At 39.7% G+C, this 20,645-nt stretch overlaps 1 protein-coding gene across 3 annotated transcripts in view; it reads right to left on the bottom strand.

Annotated features, from left to right (window-relative positions):
• The window catches only part of slc6a11a (solute carrier family 6 member 11a), a 57,263-nt gene that overhangs the window by 25,294 nt on the left and 11,324 nt on the right, over positions 1–20,645 (bottom strand). For 2 of the 3 annotated variants that reach the window (XR_009709724.1, XM_061257001.1), the window contains exons 2-4: positions 18,140–18,339; positions 9,401–9,535; positions 1,796–1,936 (exon numbers count right to left, since the gene is read on the bottom strand). Coding sequence is in view for 2 of the 3 variants with exons in the window: in XM_061257001.1 (XP_061112985.1) it covers positions 1,796–1,936; positions 9,401–9,535; positions 18,140–18,335 (472 nt within the window). In the remaining variant the exon portion in view is untranslated. Of the gene's footprint in view, positions 1–1,795; positions 1,937–9,400; positions 9,536–18,139; positions 18,343–20,645 lie in introns of all 3 variants that reach the window. The other variant, XM_061257002.1, reaches the window with a different exon arrangement.

The raw sequence follows: 20,645 nt of genomic DNA, 5'->3' as shown, positions 1-20,645 counted from the left end.
AGGCAGGCTGTATCGTTTATGGATTTTAGACCAACTTCTGATCTTAATTATTTAATCAGCCCAATCATTTACATGATCTGTTATTTTTAGCCACATTCCGTGATATAAGCGGCAGCTGATAAACATTCTTGTCTTGTAGAATTTGATTGTGGTCTAATTTAGGAGTGAATCGGTCATGGTGCATATGGCTAATTAGCTGACTGAGCCAGGGTAACTGGTGGCAGTAAAATCCTGCATACACACCGGCCCTCCAGGACTGGAGTTGTCCATCCCTGATCTAGAACACAATATACAAACGGGGAAAACAGACCATTCAGCCCATCAAGGACATATGAATTATGAGGAGCTGGTTATTTTTTTGCCTGGTTGTCTCACCATTCTGAAGGTTTTTTTTTTTGTCAAATAAATTAATTTTGCCCCATAATTTCCACAACTAGCAAGCCAAACGAGTGAGAGAATTAGTGAATTCGTGATTCAGTGAGGTCACATGCATAGAACTGGTGTGATTTCATCCTACATACGACTCCACCCAGTGAAATCCCTCAATTATCCTTATATGGTGGCTTAGTGCATCTTATTTGCCATTTAAGTCAAATGGCAGAAAAACTAGGCTAATGACATTATTGCATCACACAATTTCTGCAGATTTGCCAGCCACATATTTATGTGAGGTGACTGGGAAGGCCACTGAAGAACATTTAACTCCTTATCATGAAACCAGTGTGAGTTGACTTTTGCTTTGTGACATGGTGCAGGTATTCATTTATGTTTTGTAGCCTAAACGCATGTGCATTTTCATTAACATTCTAAATATGCATCAATCAGTCAATCAATTAAGAATCTCTGTTTAAGTTAAATGATTGGGAATGTCTGTGTTCATTTAATCTTCTATAGACTATGTTGCGGGCGGGTGCTGGAACAGAACATTCCCGGTAGCGGGTGCCTGAAAAGTAGGCCCACAACACGGCGTCTCTGCACACAAACCACCAACTCAACTAAACTCAAACCACCAACTCAACTAAACTCAAACCACCAACTCAACTAAACTCAAACCACCAACTCAACTAAACTCAAACCACCAACTCAACTCTCAGGCGCTCTAAATGCCCGAGCTATATGGGCATAGCCCCTCCCACCTGGCACCTCCCAAGAACCAAAAAAAAGTCTCAAAATAAAACAGAAAATGATCAAACAGAACAAACATGGCCATGACAATAATAATAATAATAATAATAAACAACTAAACACGCAAGAACAACAAAGGGAAATTAAAACAATAATACTCGTACTATTAAAGAAATACCACCTGGTTCCCTCCACTTCCTGTTTAATAGTGGCTTCCATCGAACGGACCCAAGTAAACGCAACTGATTTGTAACATTTCTTCCCAGTTTCCAACGGTGAAACCCTCAATAAACATTTTTAAATCCACTCTCTGTTTGTTGTTTTTTTCATTACCGTTACAGATGCCGGTGTAGTGTTTGTTGCGGTGTTTGTGTAGCGTGTCTGTAATAGTGTAAGTCTCGTCGCAGCACTAGTCTGTGACAGGTATAATACCTATTTATTTCTAAAATCGTCCCAAAAAAATAATTAACAATAAGAAGGGGTCTTCCAGAACATGGTAATTTCCATTCATTAAAATTCTCCAAAAATGTAGTTATAGGCTTGCATGGTGCAGAAACATAAACATTTATTGTGCTCCAGGACAAGGGTACTGTCCTGACTACCCCTGACAGGAAGGAGCATGTTTTCTTTTTTTTGTCCGTAATAGTGCCACCCCTCAGTGTTCTCGTACCTGTATTCCAGGTGTTACCACACCTGGCCCAGGGGAGTTCGGAGCTGAGCGAGGAGAACAGGTAAAAGAATGCCCAGGCCAGAATGATGATGTAATAGATGCTAGAGTAGACAACCACCACCTGACTTCCATAGCCCAATCCTGAGAGCAAGAAAACATACAACATCATTCTCCTCAACAGAACAGCAGTTCACATTTGATATTATAATAATATTAATACATTCTATTTACAGTGGGGTCCAAAAGTCTCAGACTACATTAAAAATCTGGCATTTATTTTTCATGTAATCGTGTAAATGAACAGAAGGTTTTAGGATTTTTAACATTTTAAAACAAATTAAAGTTACTTCAAACTTTACAGTACATACAGAAGGCAAAATAGATACAAACAATACTATTATAGAAGGGAGCAGGGAATGAGGTATAACACAAACAAACAAACTTACAAGGCAACAGCGGAGCTAAGAATAACTGATATTGAAGAGGTGGGTCTTGAGCTGGGATTTAAACATGTCAACGTTCTCTGTTTCCCTGATGTGCATGAGAAGAGCATTCCACAGAGACGGATCATGGGAATGGTGAATACAGTGTCAGTGTTATTTGGAATAATTATTGGCCTTCAGCGTGATTAAAGTTGAGAGGTAAGGGGGGAGTTTCATGAGAAGGGCCTTATATATCACAATGCAGGGCCACTCTCTTCTTTTTGTTAAGGAGGGCCATCCAACTTTATCATAAGGTATACAGGTATAAGGTAGTGCGGGATCCATCCCCAGTAATGAAGGGCAAGGCACTGTGATAGACAGCATCAAGAGGTTTTACAGTGGTAGCAGTAGCATGCCCATATATAATATCCCCATAATCAAATACAGACAACAGTTGATTGTATAATGATTTTCCTATTAGCAGGAAAAAGGCATGCTTTGTTTTTATAAAGGAATCCCAGTTTAATTCTATGTTTCTGAGCGAGGTTGTCAACAAGTCTCTTAAAGGACAGTGTACCATCCAGTTAAAAGCCTAAATATTTATAGGAATCAACCATCTCAATTTGCCAGTGGCATAGTGGATTGTATTATCAGCATAAAAGTTGACAATACAATGCAATGTTGGGAAGATGACGCTATTTATATAAACAAAAGTAAACAAAAATGGGCCAAGAATAGACCCTTGAGGTACACCTTTACTAATTTCTGGAGAGGTCGATTTAATACTATGAGCAACAATAGCTTGATTTTGGATACACAGTTTTGGACACACTGCACAAGTTTTGAAACTGGACAGATGCTCATACCACCTCCTTTATGGAACGGGATAGCTTGAGCTGCCTTGCGCTGTCAGAGGTAAATGTTAGATTAAAAATGTAAGCAACAGGCGTAGCAATTATATGGGCACTGCACAAAGACGTAAAATGGCGGGGAACAAGATGATCATCTCCCACTGACTGCATTGTTTCAATGCTACCTAGAAATTATTTCCAGGACGGTAGGGTGGATACGTGATGTGTAGTGGCGTAGCCAGGATTCTAAAACTGGGTGTCCTTGCGCAATCGATATTAGCATACTCTATCTATGTTTGAGGAAAAAGCTGAAATAACTTCGCTAAAGAGACCAACTCCAAGAGCAAGTGTATTTCTTACAATCCTATTGGTAAATATGTGTGCTGTATTGCAACTTCTCTCTGTGTTTGTCTGAATATCCAGTAATGCGCGTTTGTTACCACTCGAATTTATGAACGATTCTAACCATTACTCAAAATAATACCTTTGCATTTTTGCAAGATGTCCATCCTGCAGAGCATGCACATTGGGGAAAAAAGCAAAACACTCTGTGGGAGTGCAAAGAGTGTGATGCCCCCTTGTGCTAAACAGGAACTGTCTTGTAAAATGGCACGCAAAACTTTGAGCTGTTTGTGAATGGCATCTTCAGTGCATGTAGTTTGTGAACTTCTTACTGAATTACTGAATCAAAAAATGTTTTTGTTTCTGTCTTCTAAATGGCTCACTGAGTATTGCTTTGTGGAAAGGCTTTGTCTTTGAGGTAGGGAGGGGTCAGGCCAGATGTGAAAAGCCTAATTCCCTGACAGGACCGCATACCACTTAAATATTCATTGAATAAAGGCCATTAGCCCTCCCATTGTCAACTGCTGCTGAAAAATAGTATAGTAATACTGTTCCTAAATAAACACATTTAGTTGGATGAAACAAGGATTTAAGGATTGCATTGTAGTCCTAAAAAGGTATCAAATGTTAAAAATAAAACTGAAAACATTACATTTTTCAAGCTAATAAATGTTAGCTGCTGTTAGCTTCTTCAAACAATTGAAGAATATTCAAACAAAAAGTGTTTTATCCTAATTCTAAAATATCAACTGATATGATTAAGTCACTAATCAATAAACAAAACAAAAGATTGTATTATGTCACAGTGAAGTTGACCTTTGACTGCTTGTATATAAAATGTCATCACTTCATAATTGTATCCTATTAGACGTTTGTGTGAACTTAATTCATAATTAGCCTATTCATTCTTGAGTCATGGCTAAAACTGTATTTTGTGAGGTCACAGCAGCCTTGACCTTAGACCACCAAATTCTAATCAGTTCATCCCTGACTCCAAGTAGACATCTATGCCAAATTTGAAATTCCCTCAAGGCGCTCCTCGGATATCACATTCAAAAGAATGGGACAGATGGATGGACGGACAGATGGACGGACGGACAGCCTGAAAACATACTGCCTCTGGCCGGCACATAGGCATAAAAAGGCTTACCGAAATGGAAACATCATTGAGGTCATAAAATTGACAGGAAAGAACAGTTTCATGTTATTTGACATGAACTATCATGAGCTTTCATGTCATGTGTATTGTTATCAACAGAAAATGTGTCGTTTTCCGTTTTTTGTTTCCCTATTTCTAAATGGTAGTTTAGCTAAATGGTAGATTTCTGGTAGACATGCAGGTTAGGCTGATTGGAGAGTCTAAAATTGCCCGCAGGTATGAGTGTGTGAGTGAATGGTGTGTGTGCCCTACGATGGACTGGCAACCTGTCCAGGGTGTATTCCTGCCTTTCGCCCAATGTATGCTGGGATAGGCTCCAGCCCCCCTGCGACCCTGTTCAGAATAAGCGGGTTAAGATAATGGATGGACTGTTCTGTTTACTTGTAAACATAGGGCATCCCTGAAAGAGTCCCCCCTGTATAAATAAATGATAAGTAAATAAAAGTAAATTGGGTGGGGAACAATTGATGCCTGACATTGGTAGAAAACATACAGTGAGTGGCAGTTATTTGGGAGAAAGCTTAACCTTGTTAATGAGAGATGTCATGGAGAATAGCCAGACTGGTTCAAGCTGACAGGAAGACAACAGTAACCCAACCGCACCTTACAACATTGGTAGACACATAACATGTTGAACTGAATGGGCTACAGCAGCAGAAGACCAAATAAGTCTAATACATACTAATAAAGTGGTCTGAGCGTACATGAGAGCAGACTTTTCTGCTGTTCCATTCAGATGAAAACTTTTTAAACTGAAAACTTTATCGTAATTAAAAACAAAAAATGACACCAGAACGATTTAGTTCTATAGTCATATGCTTTATATCCATCCATCCATCCATCCATTATCTGAACCCGCTGATCAGGGTCACAGGGGGCTGGAGCCTATCCCAGCATACATTGGGCGAAAGGCAGGAATACACCCTGGACAGGTCGCCAGTCCATCGCAGGGCACACACACCATTCACTCACACACTCATACCTACGGGCAATTTAGACTCTCCAATCAGTCTAACCTGCATGTCTTTGGACTGTGGGAGGAAACCGGAGTACCCGGAGGAAACCCACGCAGACACGGGGAGAACATGCAAACTCCGCACAGAGAGGCCCCGGCCGACGGGGATTCGAACCCAGGACCTCCTTGCTGTGAGGCGGCAGTGCTACCCACTGCACCATCCGTGCCGCCTATGCTTTATATCCGTACAGGTATATTAAAAAGGCATTCGTGTAATAGTGATTACTGGATCAGCATGCATTCTAAGTACACTGGAAGAGATAGGCTGCTGTTAAATGAGATGGGGGCATCCTCTCAGTACAGCGATATCAGGGCAGCTTAATGCAGAAGTGCCTCATTAACTACACGAAAGAGAACTACACCTTTTGTCTGTTGAACATTGTGTGAAAGGCTTGCGTTCACATTGCTGGCTGAGTAATTATACTCGTTTTCTATTACCAACACGGGTACAGAGATTATTTTACTCTGCCTGGTATTTAAGAATGACTAACACTCCCTAGTTAATCTGTTTTAAAACACGTGCCCTGCTAGATGCCATAGGATCTATAATTAAATCATGACACTGGTGCCACAATAGTGGTTACAGTGCCTACAGAGCTTAAAACTTAAAGTATGTCCACCAGCACACTGGAACCCCTAGTCTCCTTTCGAACATGTCACAAGCGAACACGAAGGAGTAGAGGAGGCCAGGGAACCATTTTCATAAGAATTCGGACAACAGCCTCCACTGCAGTGTCATTTTATGGGTCACATGTAATGGTGAGAACCAGCCATTCAGCCCTGTAATACTCACCTTTTCCTTCCCCTAAGTGTACCTGCTACTTAGTTTGCCTAAATCTAAATAGTATCTAGCACTGTATCAAGCCTGGTCTTGAAAAACAGTGTTTCTGCCTCCACTACATATCTTGGCAAGCTATTCCACACAGTTACCACTTTCTGTCTGAAAAAATATTTCCTAATTTCTGTATGGAACTTCCTTTTTCCATTTGTGCCCTCTCATTCTGTCAACTGATCTCACCCAGCAGAATCACCTATAGTTCACTTCGTTAATCCCGTTAATGAATTTAAAACTTCAATCAAAAGTCCCCCAAGTCTCCTTTTACTCAGCTTAAAGATGTAGGTACTAGGCAATCCTTCCCTTACATCGCTGGCTATATCAACTACAATTCCCAGCAACCCACTCACATCACCATGGCTACGCCCCAAACAAAGTGTTACTGTACCACTGGTGTGCATGCACAAGTTACAGTATTTAATTCAAGAAATCTGAAGATTTTGGACTCTTCGTCTACACCGGACAATAGAAGGGAACAAAATTTTGCTTCGATAAGTTAGGCCGGCCTACAACAGCTTGATCATCTACTTTAGTTTGCCTTCCAAGAAGCATCCACCTGGGAAACCAAAGTTCTACAACACTGACAAACTGTATCTTTTTTTTAACCTGCAAGTTGGAGAAGGTGGCCGGAGCCCTTTTTCACAGGAGACCAGCCACCAAATTCAATGGGATCTAACTGATTTGATTGTTAAATCTAATTAATAGCTACCATCAATTTCAAACTCTTTTAAACTTACACTTCCAAATTCTGAAATTTTAACTAATAATTAAAATATTAAATATTTAAAAATATTATAAATATAGATATTACATTACATTACATTACATTACATGGCATTTAGCAGATGTTCTTATCCAGAGCGACGTACAAATCAAACACAAGTATAAGTGCGAAGAGGACCTGAGAGGACAGTACAGTTCCGATTCCTAGTGTAAACATACAGATAATCAGAACCCTTGAAGAGTACAATCAACTTCCAAACTAGCATACCACAGTTGGCAGCTAGAATACCCTGAGTACAACAATACAACAGCCAATAAAAAAACAACAATATCTATACAAGTAACAATATCTATTGTAAGTGCCATTACAGTCTAAAGCTAATCATGGTGGCGAGTTAGGGAAAAACATATAAAACAATGAGACTGATTTTCGAGTAATGGTAGGTAAATCCCCTACAAAGAGATAAAGCATCTTAATCCTTTCCTCATAACTTTTATCTTTTGTACATGGAATCAACCTGGTTGCCATTCTCTCAACTTTTTCCAGTACCTCTATATCTTTCTTATAGTGCGATCCACAGAACTGCACACAGTACTTCAAGTGTGGTCTAACAAGAGAATTGTATAAGGCGAGTATAACTTCCTTAGACTCAATGCTCTTGTCTTGGCTAGCATCCTATTGGCCTTCACTGCTACCGCACATTGACTAGAACCTGAAAGGCTTTCGTCAATTATTGGACAGTAACATATTTTCTTGTTGTTGTTTTATGTTTATATGTGAAATCTAAACGTCTACCCTATATAACTGTTCAACAGCTCAAGAACACTCTAGAATGTATGCATCTATCAAAGAGGACCATCAAAAAGTAGAGAGACCATTTCAGCAGCACTCCATCAATCAGGCCTTTATGGCAGAGTGGTTCGACAGACTATTAACCAATTTCTTAGATTAAATAGATTTTATAGGAGAAAACAAGTGACTCACTATGAAAAGGACATTCTTAAGGTGGCTTCTACGTTTCTGCAAGCCATGTAAAGTGAACAGAAACATTGGAGGCTAGCTAGCATAAACAAACATAACTGTCCTTTAATAGCCTATGAAACGAATTGCCTTAGCTAAAGCTAAGGAATCACAAAAATAATAGCAACATAATTAATATTGTGGTGATTAACATTGCAATATACAATAATATTTTAGTAATACCTGCAGACAGAAAAATAATCTCAAAGCTAATGTGAGCTGCCAATGACTTTTTTGTTCTCATGAGACTGAAAAAAATTACATTCCTACTGGTTGAGAAGTTCAGCTGAACATTGTCACTGGCATTGTCACTATATGCACTAATACATTTTTTTTTGCAATCTAAGGTAAGTCAGTCACTTGATAATAGAAACATACGATTCTTGCCTGGTCCCTATGGGTCCAGCAAAAAAAAAAAAAATTATTGACTATTCTTCCAAGGCTAAGAAAACACACTATTATTATCAAGTGCTTTTCAGATGACAACTACAATAAACATAATTCCTACTATTTTTAATCAATTTTAATTGATGAGCCATTACACAATGAACAGATAATTATCATTTATAAAAATGTATTGTATGGTAAAATACAATGAAAAATAGTTTGCACTGTGCATAGGATGTACGGTCAGGTCCTACTATAGAAATTCATAAAGGTAAAGGCCTACCATAGAAAATCCTAGGATTTATTGCCAGGTTCTACCATAGAAATGCATAGGATGTACTTTCAGGTAATACCACTGAAATCACAGAGTTACACCCTGTGCAAATTTTGGAATCACCTTACCCTTTAACTGATTTTTCGGAGGGGACAAATGTATCAAATGGGCCTCAAACCACCATGTTGCTGCCAGATATACAGTAAATAGTACAATACTTTTTTCTAATGAATATTTTCCCATTGAGTTTAACAGGATAATTAGTCAGGAGAAACCATTCTTGTACCATCTACTGCATATTTGGCAGCAGCAAGATGGTTTGAGGCTTGCTTGATGACTTAAAGCCATTAAAATCTGATAAATCAGTGAAGCCATTTAGCCAACAAATGTGTTCCAAACTGTATCAGCATAATTTACAGCTGAATCTAGTTTCCACCCCCAAATCCCCATAGAGAAAAGGCAAGGATATTCCAAACCTTTGAATAGGGGTACATATCATGACTAGGTTCTTTGGTGGGGTTGGGGTCAGTCAGCTTCATAGAAAAAAATCGCCTATGGTGATGTTGGGTGTGCTACCTCCAAAGATGGGGCAGATCTTCCTCCAGCAGGTGATGCTCCCCTGACTCGTGTACTGTCCCAGCGCGGTTTCCAGGAGGAAGAGGGGAATCCCGCAGGTGAAAAGGAAGAGGACATAGGGAACAAGGAACACTCCTATTGGGGAAAAATGGAGCTCATTAGAGGATTGGAAATAATCTTTCCGGTTCACAGTACAGCAGAAATTCACAAAGTGAGACATGAATGAACTGCTCAGAGTATCTCAGAATAATTATTCCACAATTACTTCTCACTGCAATCATGACAAAAAGGACTCTGAGGGAAGACGTGAAAATCCAGCATGATTTACCATCAAGTGACAAATTACCTGATGAAGTAAAAGATTAATTACAGGGCCTACGTTTTGGACCTTGGACATGTTTGGAGAATCATTTAGCACTCTATTCAGTGGGACAATGAACAAACAATATGTATGACTGCTTGAGCTTGTCTGCTTGAGCTTGGGTTGTGTGGCATTTGTCATACAGGCAGATCCATAAATATTTGGACATTGACAAAGTTATTGTTATTTTAGCTGTCTACCACAGGATATTGGAGTTGGACGTAAATAATGACTATGAGCACAAACAGCTTTAATTTGAGGGTATTTACATGTAAATCTGGTGAACGGTGTAGGAATTACAGCCCTTATAACCTAGTCCCCACAATTTTAGGGGCTCTAAATTAATTGAACAAATTAACATAATCATTGATTAAATTGTAAAAAAAATGTTTATACTTGGTTGCATATCCTTTGCATGCCATGACTTCCTGATATCTGTGACCTATCAACATCACCAGGGTCTGGATAGCTTATGTTAAGGTTGCCCTACAAGCGATAGTAAAACTCTTTGCATTTGAAAGGATCTCTATGGGAATTGGGGGGTGGGAATAGATTCCGCTATAGATAGATACTTCCAACTCCAATATCCTGTGGTAGACAGCAAAAATAACAATAACTTTGTCGATGTCCAAATATTTACAGTTCTGACTATAAGTACACAATGTAACTGCCAGGCTTTTTCTTTAATCAAGTCTTTAGAAACAGGTCTCGTAGTGTTGGGAGAAATCTGCAGCTACACCAGCCCTTTTCAGATAAGACTGGACACCGCTGTTTATACCATTGTGGCATTTTACAAGCATCACCAACATCAACAACAGTTTTGGAAATTTAGATACGATGGACAATTATAGTTTAGGAAAGTATTGAAGGAGGTCACCACACTCCGACAAGCAAAGCTGCACTGAAGAGATGGACATCTGCCAGGTGTGTGTGAGAGGTGTGTGTTAATGTTAGCCATGTTGCACTTGTCAACAGTACAGTCAGATTCTCACCTATGGCACTGCGTCATAAACAACAAGGCTTCTGCTCAAGGTTAAAAAAAGGATATCACATTTACCCCATTCCTGAAAAATATACACTGCTCAAAAAAAAGGGAACACTTAAGGAACAATTTATTCAAGTTGAAAATCTTTACTGATGTATATTGTATAATTTGTGGAGAACAAAATGACGTCACAATGGTCAAAGGAAACCAAAATCATCGACCCATTGAGGGCTGGATGCAAAATAACACCGTAAAAAATTGAAATCACAGGCTGATCCAATTTTATCACGACAACTCATAATGTGACTCAGCAGTGTGTATGGCCTCCCATGAACTTTAGAGAAAAATCAGCCAGGAAGGATAAGCAATTGTCTGTGGCCACCACATGCAAAACCATTATCTTTTTGGGAATAGTTTTGCATCTCCATAGCGCCTGTTGTCACTTTGCACCCAAGCAGGTGAAATTTATTCACAATCACTCGTGCTTCCTAAACGGACAGATTGATATCCCAGAAGTTTAACTGACTTGGTGTTACACAGTGATGATTAAGTGTTCCCTTAATCTTTTTGAGCAGTGTATATACCTACCATATATAGTGCAGTCCAAGTATTTGGACAGTGTTACAATTTCTGTTCTTTTTACTTTGTACTCCAGCACATTGGATTTAAAGTGAAACAATGAATTTGAGGTTAAAGTGCAGACGGTCACATGTAATTGAGGGTATGAACATCCAGGTGATCGGTGTAGGACCTGCATCCCTTTTTACCACCGAGTCCAGCAGAGCGGGAGCCCTGGGCAGAAAGCACCAAATTCAGGTCACTGACTTGGGGACACCTTTTCATAGGAAGTGAAACTTCTCACAAGTGCCTTTTCTGTCATGTACTGCTGAAGAAAAGTAAGCCCCTATTGGCTATAAGACTAGCTAGGTAATTTGAATTTGCTGTGACAGCGGCCAAGAGAAATGTCACATTGGTGAAAACAACCTGCTAAAAATATTTTTTTATGCATAACCATTAGCATGTCTCATTAGTCAACTGAGATTATGACATTGACCAGATTTAGATCTCTTAACAAGCTAAGTAACGTTATGCACATAGGAATTACCTAAATTAAATGCATTGAATTCTTAACAGTCATCCAATGTAAAATGCTAGCAAGCTAGATATCATTAGATATTCTTTCCATTTGCATGCCTAATGTGTCCTGAGTAATAATTGAATTTTTTTTCAAGAAATTGAAAAGTACAACTGTTTGTGTGTCATTAGTTTAGTCAGATTGTCTATAATTGTGACTTTGAAGAAGATCTGTCCACATTTCATGAGTAATCAAAGCAGAAATCCAGGGAATTCTAAATGGTTCACAAACCTTTTCATCCAACTGTACATATGTATAACCTATTTTAAAAAGCTAATGCTTTAGCGACAGTGGTTTATTTTGCGTGGCCAAACAAGTGTTGGTGGACCTCACCTCTGCATTTTGGAAATCCACATACTATATGAAATAAGGTAATGTCAGTGTCCTTTTCAAGGCAAGGGTCCAGCAAATTAAATGCATAATAGTTTTTAAATCGAAAGATCAACAAGCAAGCTTCTCTAACCAGCATCAGTAATGCAGTAGCACAGTGTAGGCATGACCCCCATCCGTGAGCAAAATAAATACAACAGAACTTCTAACTCAGCATAGAAACATTTCACCATTTCACTAATGAGATCATGTTTCCAACTGTGTATAGTTTGTTAAACTTGTATAAAACACAGCATTTATTTGCCTGCATAACAAAATGGTAGCATTTTCGATATGCTCGCGGAGACTGTTACGCTTTAGCAAAAACAATTATTGAGATTCTCTGCCTAAAACGTTGACATAAAATTTTTAAAAAAAGATATTTTGCAATGCAGGACTTCCTTTGGAAAACTCGAGTGAATATTTCTCAGGAAGACAATGAAAACACAATAGTGTATGTCCACCTGGTACTCTGCAGCTATTTTATACAGCATAAATTATAATTATGCCCATCATTATAAAGCATTATCTGTCCTATAGACAGGGCTGAATGACAGCCATCATCAAATCTGGACCTGAAATCCAAATCTGGCCTGGTTTTCTTTTCACCTGAGTAATTTGGTGAACAATTAGTACCACTGATTGGCCAGACTGCCTTCACACATGACTCCCAGGTAAAGCCAGCAGGTGATTTGATGATCCGCGCTCTATGATATTGTTTCTCCATACAACCTAGTCATGTAATGTAAGATGATATACCTGAGCTGGCACTTATACTCAAGTGAATACCTCTTTATAGTAAGCGGAACTCTTACACAAATAATACAGCCTATCAACGCACCAAAATCATATCCAAACCTAAGCATGATATGTCCTCCGAATAAACTGAGGGGTGGTTTGAGGGGTTATCTATAAACTGGTTTCATCTGTAAAATGATGAGAAATTATAAAATCACTTCAGGTTTCAAGGAGTTAAGATATAGATAAATGGACAGCACTAGTTGTTTTCACTGAACCATTTCTGTGTGGATTGTAATGGATCTACTTACAGCCAAGTCTCAGCTTCCCAGCAGAGACTGCCGGATTTAGCACTATATCGAGCCTAGTCCTGAAAACCAGACTTGTGACCTGGCAAGCTATTCCACACAGTGACTACTCTCTGGGTGAAGAAATATTTCCGAATGTCTGTGCAGAATTTACCATTGGCCAATTTCTATTCTATGTCCCCTTTTATAGAATTATAGTTGTTTGTCAATCCCTTTAATTAATTTAAAAGCCTCTAATTGTCCCCAAGTCTCCTTTTACTAAGCTTAAAGAGATTAAGCATCCCTCATACCTTTTATCTTCCATACCAGGAACCAACTTAGTTGCCCTTCTTTGAATCTTTTCCATTGCCACTATATCTTTTTTGTAGTATGGTCCCCAGAATGGTGTGGTCTGCCCAATACATTTTATAAAATAAGTATTACATATTCGGTACTTTTGTCTACATATCCCAGCAGTCCCCAAGACACCTAACCCCCAAATGCTCCTGACGAGCTGGTTGGTGCCTTGCAAATTGCAGTTGGTGAGAGTGTGCATGTGTGAATGGGTGAATGAGAAGCATCAACTGTACAGCGCTTTGGATAAAGGCGCTATATAAATTCCAACCATTTACCACCTATAGCCATTTACCCATTTACCAACCATTGCCTCTACCATAAGGCTTGGCTATAGGTGGTATTTCCAGCAAGACAATGACCCAAAGCATACCTAAAAATCCACACAGAAATGGTTGTGTGACAAAAGCAATGTTCTGCAGTGGCCATCTCAGGCACCGCACTGCAATCCAATCACAAACCTGTGAGCTAAACTGAAGAGTGTTTTTGAGTGGAAACCCAAGAATCCCTCCAAATGTGTTCCTTAACCTTGTCAAGCATTACAGGAAAATCTGTTATTCCTTGCCAGGGGTGGATACATTAAACCAGGGGAACCAATCATTATGGAACACAGATTTTGGTTAAATCTATTGTTTATTACATTAATGGTTTATTTTGGTTGGTTCCATTGAAAGTCCAGTATTTTTCACGTATTCAGCATTTTGGGTTTCCTAGTAATCATATTGTTTAAGTTTGAAATATTTGTTGTGCATTTCCAGTCAGAACTATACAAAATAAAAAAGGCCTTTCATTTTTCGGATTAGGCGTTTTGTCTTACTGATCACAAATCCATATGATGTCCCGTCTACTTTTCATTTTAAGGAAAAAAAAAAAAACGTTTGAAGGAGTAACATGGTGGTTGACTGTGACACTTGCCAGTTGGTAATGAGAACTGTCAATTAGCTATGACTGACAGACCATGCTCCCACTTTCCACACATTGTTGTCTGTTACCATAGCTAGCTCCATAATATGCGCTCATCTTGGGACACTTAATTTTCACACGCTAACTAAATTAGTACATCAACCATCGAGAGCTAAGGTAAGGACGCCGACTTATCCAATGATAATTTTTACTAGCTAGCTAGCCAAGTTAAGATAAAAGCATATTTATGAAATGGTAAATGGCTGCAAATTTATATAGCACTGTACAATTGATGCTTCTTACTCACCCATCCCCACACACACTCAAACACCAAAGGTGATTGGCTGCCATGCAAGGCATCAAGGGACACTCCGACACACCCAGGGCGGGAACCGGCAACCCTCCGACTGCCAGACGACTGCTCTTACCTCCTGACCATTATGAAAGCAAACTAGCCAGCTAACATTATTGTTAACGGTAATGTTAGCTAGCAAGCTAAATTAATATAAGCAGAAATAATGTAAGAAAAAGGCACTCCAATTTAAGTGAACCTAACATTAGTTAAATATTTGCATTGTCTTGCCTGGAGGCCAGCAGGGCAAACTGTGGGCCATGAGTTATAGGGGAGGGAGAAGGGGAGTGGTTATCGTGTGGCGCACATGTGACGCACCGAGTAAACTCACCAAACACCATGTTACTCCTTTAACTAAGATTTTGGACATTTACCTTGAATGTGACTGGATGTGGTAAAAGGTTAATTTGAGAGAAGGTGTTCTATTGTTTCCTCCAGTGCAGAGCCTATGGCACCTTCATCTCCAGTTACACAGATCAATGGTCAGACATGTGTACAGTGGAGCACCCCTTGGTTTAAAGGTCCGTTACAATGAATCTGTATGTGATCAAAAGCAAGCCTGAACTCTAAATGGTACAGAGTTAAACATGAGACCTTTCTGAATATTTTATTTTCCATCCATCCGTCCATTATCTTAACCCGCTTATCCTGAACAGGGTCGCAGGGGGGCTGGAGCCTATCCCAGCATACATTGGGCGAAAGGCAGGAATACACCCTGGACAGGTCGCCAGTCCATCGCAGGGCACACACACCATTCACTCACACACTCATACCCACGGGCAATTTAGACTCTCCAATCAGCCTAACCTGCATGTCTTTGGACTGTGGGAGGAAACCGGAGTACCCGGAGGAAACCCACGCAGACACGGGGAGAACATGCAAACTCCGCACAGAGAGGCCCCGGCCGACGGGGATTCGAACCCAGGACCTCCTTGCTGTGAGGCGGCAGTGCTACCCACTGCACCATCCGTGCCGCCCATATTTTATTTTTATATTTTTTATTTTTATTTTCATTTTTTACTTATATATTATGAAAGAATAAAAGGAAAAGGGCCCAAGGTTTTGGAACCCTTTTGGATTATTATTATTTTTTTTTTTTTTAAACATGATTACTAAAGAACAGACCCATTTACTCATTATGGCTTCAATGAGTCAGGTGAGTATAATTCCAGGGCTGAACTTTTTATTCTGAAGTAACTCCATGCCTTCTAAAGTATCCAACTGCAGTAGCTGTTCTGTCTTGTGTTAACACCTAAACAGTTGTCCAAGGATTTCAGAATGAAGATGGTTCATTTCCACCAAGAAGGAGAAGGCTACAAAAACTCTCTCAATGTCTCAAACTATGTATTTCCACTGTCATAAACGTTATTAGAAATGGAAGAAAAATGGAACGGCTGAAATCAAAAGGCAAGGTCTGGAAGACCAAAAAAGAGTTCAGACAGAATGGCCTGAGACCTGTGTGAAATGCTCAGAAGAACCCACACATCACTTTAAAGAACAAGGAGTTACAAAGTACTAATTGAAAGGGTTCCCAAACTTTTGCACAGTACCTTTTTCCCATTTTATTATTTTGAAACTGTAAAAAAACTCCCTGCATTTGGCAACAGGCTATCGTTAAAATGCTTATTCCTGTAGAAATAACGCCATAGGCTATGGCCAGGGCCACACAGGGGTACAGGTTTAAAGAGTTTTCAGCCAAAGCAAAACCCCTATTGGATTTGGCTGGAGCCATTTCATACTAGGCATGGGACTGAAAGTGTTAACGCCAGTCCTGGAGGGCCGCAGGGTCTGTAAGTTTAACTCCAGTCCTGGAGGGCCACAGGGTCTGTACGTTTAACTCCAAGTCCCGGAGGGCCGCAGTGTCTGTAAGTTTAATTCCAGTCCTGGAGGGCCACAGGGTCTGTACGTTTAACTCCAGTCCTGGAGGGCAGGTATGTGCAGTATTTACAGGTCCAAAGGGGCAGTTCACCAAAAAATGAAGGTACTTTTCCACTTATCCAGCCCGGTTCATTTTGCTAGGATTTGAGTTTAAATATCCACTACAGCTTACCCTGATACAACAGACCTCAGAGGGTCTCTAGCTTTTGTGGCTCTAGCTTTTGTGGCTTCAGAGCACCGTAAACGTAATTTTCCAAATAGAATGCCACAGTTACTCACAAACATCGACAGAGCTTAATTTGTGCACGTTTTAAATTCTAAAACTACTTTCTATAAAGTACGCCAACTGTTTCTATCCACGCCACTTTGTTTTAAAAACTATTCAAAATAGTTTTAACAACGTTGACACAGTGCCCCAAATTACTGCATGCTTTGGTTGAGACTACGCATAGATATGCACCATTGGCGTACTTTGGTCACACAGAAAAAACATATTGAAAATTATGTAGAGAATTAAAGGTATGAGACATGCAGTAATTGAAGTGAGAAAAATCCAACACTGACAGAGCACGCTGTTAGAGGAATTTAGATACAGTAAGTACATATGAAGATGGGATAGAAGCAAGTTAAACATGTCAACCAAATACAAGATAATCAGAATCCAGTTCCCAGAGACTAGAACCCAGAGAAAGAACTGCTTATATACTAATCATGCTACAATTGCACCTTCGTTAGGCACATGCTAAAGCAGAACCACTGCTAAACCACAAAGGGAAAAGTGCTCGCCTCCTCACCCACAGACCCCTACTGTAGCGGGACAGAAAAAGAGGCTAAATTCTGAGCCATTGTGCTAATTTATTCAGGCATCAGAACATACACCTGTATAGAATTGCAGCCAGCATAGAATTGTAGAACTGGAGAACCACGGCTTCAGCAGCTGGACGAACTCTCTCTGTGAGTGCTATACAAATCATAGGATTGGCACATAACAGACCAATACGATACCTAGAATGAAAACAAAAACTAAACATTGTAGCATACCACCACTACGATACAGTTAATATCTTAATATTGCAAGTTGTGCAAGCTGGATTCCATTCTTTGGCAGAGTCAAGCCTATGGTAGATTATCATTTCACTGAAGCTGCAATATGAATAAGAAGCCTCTGGCAGTCTCACAGGTTTCCAACAAGAGAGTCTGTGCTTTACCTATGGAGTAAATGTTAAAAACACGTGTTATCCATACAGATGCAAAAAAAAAGTTAGAAAAGCCAGAAGAAAGTAAAGCCAGGATGGGAGAGGGGAGAAAGAAGCTACTGAGAATGAGAAATGTGGGGGTTGTTGGTTTAAAGGTTTTTCCATGATGGTCAGCACTCACCCCCTCCGTTTTTGTAACACAGGTACGGGAATCTCCACACGTTTCCCAAGCCAATAATCTGTCCCGCCACAGCCAAAAGGAAGTCTAATTTACTGGCCCATTGAGCCCTCTCCTGGATTTTGGGCACTGCTTGTAATGTGGAGCTGACCTGATTGGGCAGGTTAAACGTCACCTCCAGCTGACGGTTCTTCTCCATAATGCTGCTGAAAGGAACACAGGCGCTGGTTATGGTCACATGCAATGTGTAGAGAACAGAAGATGGAGACAAAAACAAATGTTCCAATACTGAATGACCAAAATTGCTAGTTTTTTACTTGAATCAGTACGGAATACAAACCGAAAGCTCAAGGATGATATGAAACCGCAAAACATGAAAAATATAAAAATGTGTGTCCTTTCATGTTTTAAGCTGTTTATCTGAGACTTGCATGTAAATTGTTGGAAAGTCGAAAAAGTATTTTTCCTTTACATGCGTTTTTGTACATTTAATATCTCTGGAACACAAATGGCACCCCAATAGTGGAATCACCCATAAATCCTTGAACTCAAATATCTAGTCCTTAGATTATGGCATTAGAGAAACTGTTTAGGGTAAACTTTCAAGACTCACAAAATGTGATTGCCTCTAAGAATCCTCTAAACTAGGCATCTATGAATTACCTCCGGCAAACTAAGAGGACACCATTTTCCTTTTATACAGGCTGGATGTTGCCCTAAAAGAGTACGACATTCCCCCCTTCCACACCTTAACTCAGCATCAGCCCTGTCTGGAAAGGTATTTACAGTACTGTGAGAAAATGTGGGCACCCCTGGTCAAAAACACAATTAAAATTTAAGTGAACAGAAGCAAACCTGACCTCTGGAACGACATTAAACATAACACATTTCTTCAAATTTTAAAGCAAGATTACTTTTCATTGCAATTTTTTACAGTTTCAAAATAATAATTTAAAAAAAGGAAAAAGGCCCTGTGCAAAAGTTTGGGAACCCTGTCAGTTAGTACTTTGTCTCAGGCTCTTCCTCAGGCACCTACAACAGCTCATAAACGCTTCCTGTAGCCAGCTAAGAGACTTTCAATTCTCGCTTTTGGAATTTTATCCCATTCTTCCTGGCAGAACACCTCTAGCTCAGAAATATTCTTCAGCCTCCTTGCATGCATGATATTTTGAGGTATGCTTTGGATCATTGCCTTGCTGGGATACCCAACCTCTCTTCAACTTCATTGTCTGGACTGACCTTTGAACATTAGCCTCTAGAACTTCTAGATATTTGGTGGAATCCATTCTTCCTCCCACTCACACAGCATTTCCTGTGCTCCCAGCTGCCACACTACCCCAAAACATACTGGATCCCCCTCTATGCTTCACAGTTTGCACGGTGTTCTTCTCTACAAAGGTGTCACCCTTTCTTCTCCAAACATAGGTTATTCGGTGATGGCCAGAAAGTGCAATTTTGTATTTGTCAGTCCAAATAAATTTTTTCAAAAGGCTTTAGGCTTCTCAGTGTTTTCTTTTGCATATTTCACTTAATTTTGTGTTGAGGTCATTCTTTCTGGCCATGTAGGTCTTGTGTGAAGTAGATTGTATTGTTGTCCTGTGAGCAGCTAGACCTGTGTTTGCTACTCTTTTTTGCAGCTCTTTTTTGCAGACTGTTTAGAGAAACCCATGGTTGAACAGTCAGTGCAGTTGGATACTCCAAGGAAGTAATCTCAATTTAGTCTTGTTTAATGTCTTTTGCGTAGTAAGTTAGAAGCCTATATTCAATAAATAATTTATTTATAATAATAATTATTCATTTAAATCACATAAAATAAAATGGTTAAGCACACAATACCACTCACGCTCAGGATTCCCTCTGTCTCCCAAAAGGTCACATATCCTGAGAAGATCATTCACACATCGATGAAAGAACAATCACAGACTTGACTTAAACAACTTCTCGGACAAATGTGCATCAGGGCCAAAACATCAGAGCCAAAGCAAAGTCACCAGTGCATGTGAAAAGACTCCGGCTTTGAACAAAAACAAGTGCTCCCAGGCTAGTCAGAACAGGACTGTACAAGCCGTAGTCATCAGACAAGAAGCAGGAGGGTCATAATGGGGACTGACTGAAGCCCGCAGCCTGGGGCCTGGAGCAAGGCTGAAATATAGAAATTCCACAGAACAGATTACTGCAGGGGTGTAGGTGGTGTCATCAACATTACAATTCTGCATTCAATGCTGCCTTTGTGCTCCATTGAGACAGTACTACTCAAAATGGCAAAGACTGCTCGTCATGTTTTTTTGAGCTAAGAGTAAACCAGTAATACAGATGGCAAAAACATTGAACACTATAAACGAGATATTATAATTTCTAAATACTCAGCATCTAAGTAACCTCATACCAAAAGGCCCAAAACAGACACTAAAAACTGAACTCTACATCATACAATGCAATGCTGAGATAGAAGTGAAGTAATTTGACCAATTGAACAGCCAGTACCAGGTGTGTCCCCTAGGGCCGCTAT

This window comes from Conger conger, chromosome 10, assembly GCF_963514075.1.
Source record: "Conger conger chromosome 10, fConCon1.1, whole genome shotgun sequence".
Taxonomy (NCBI): domain Eukaryota; kingdom Metazoa; phylum Chordata; class Actinopteri; order Anguilliformes; family Congridae; genus Conger; species Conger conger.
This window is presented reverse-complemented; position numbering and strand designations above follow the sequence as displayed.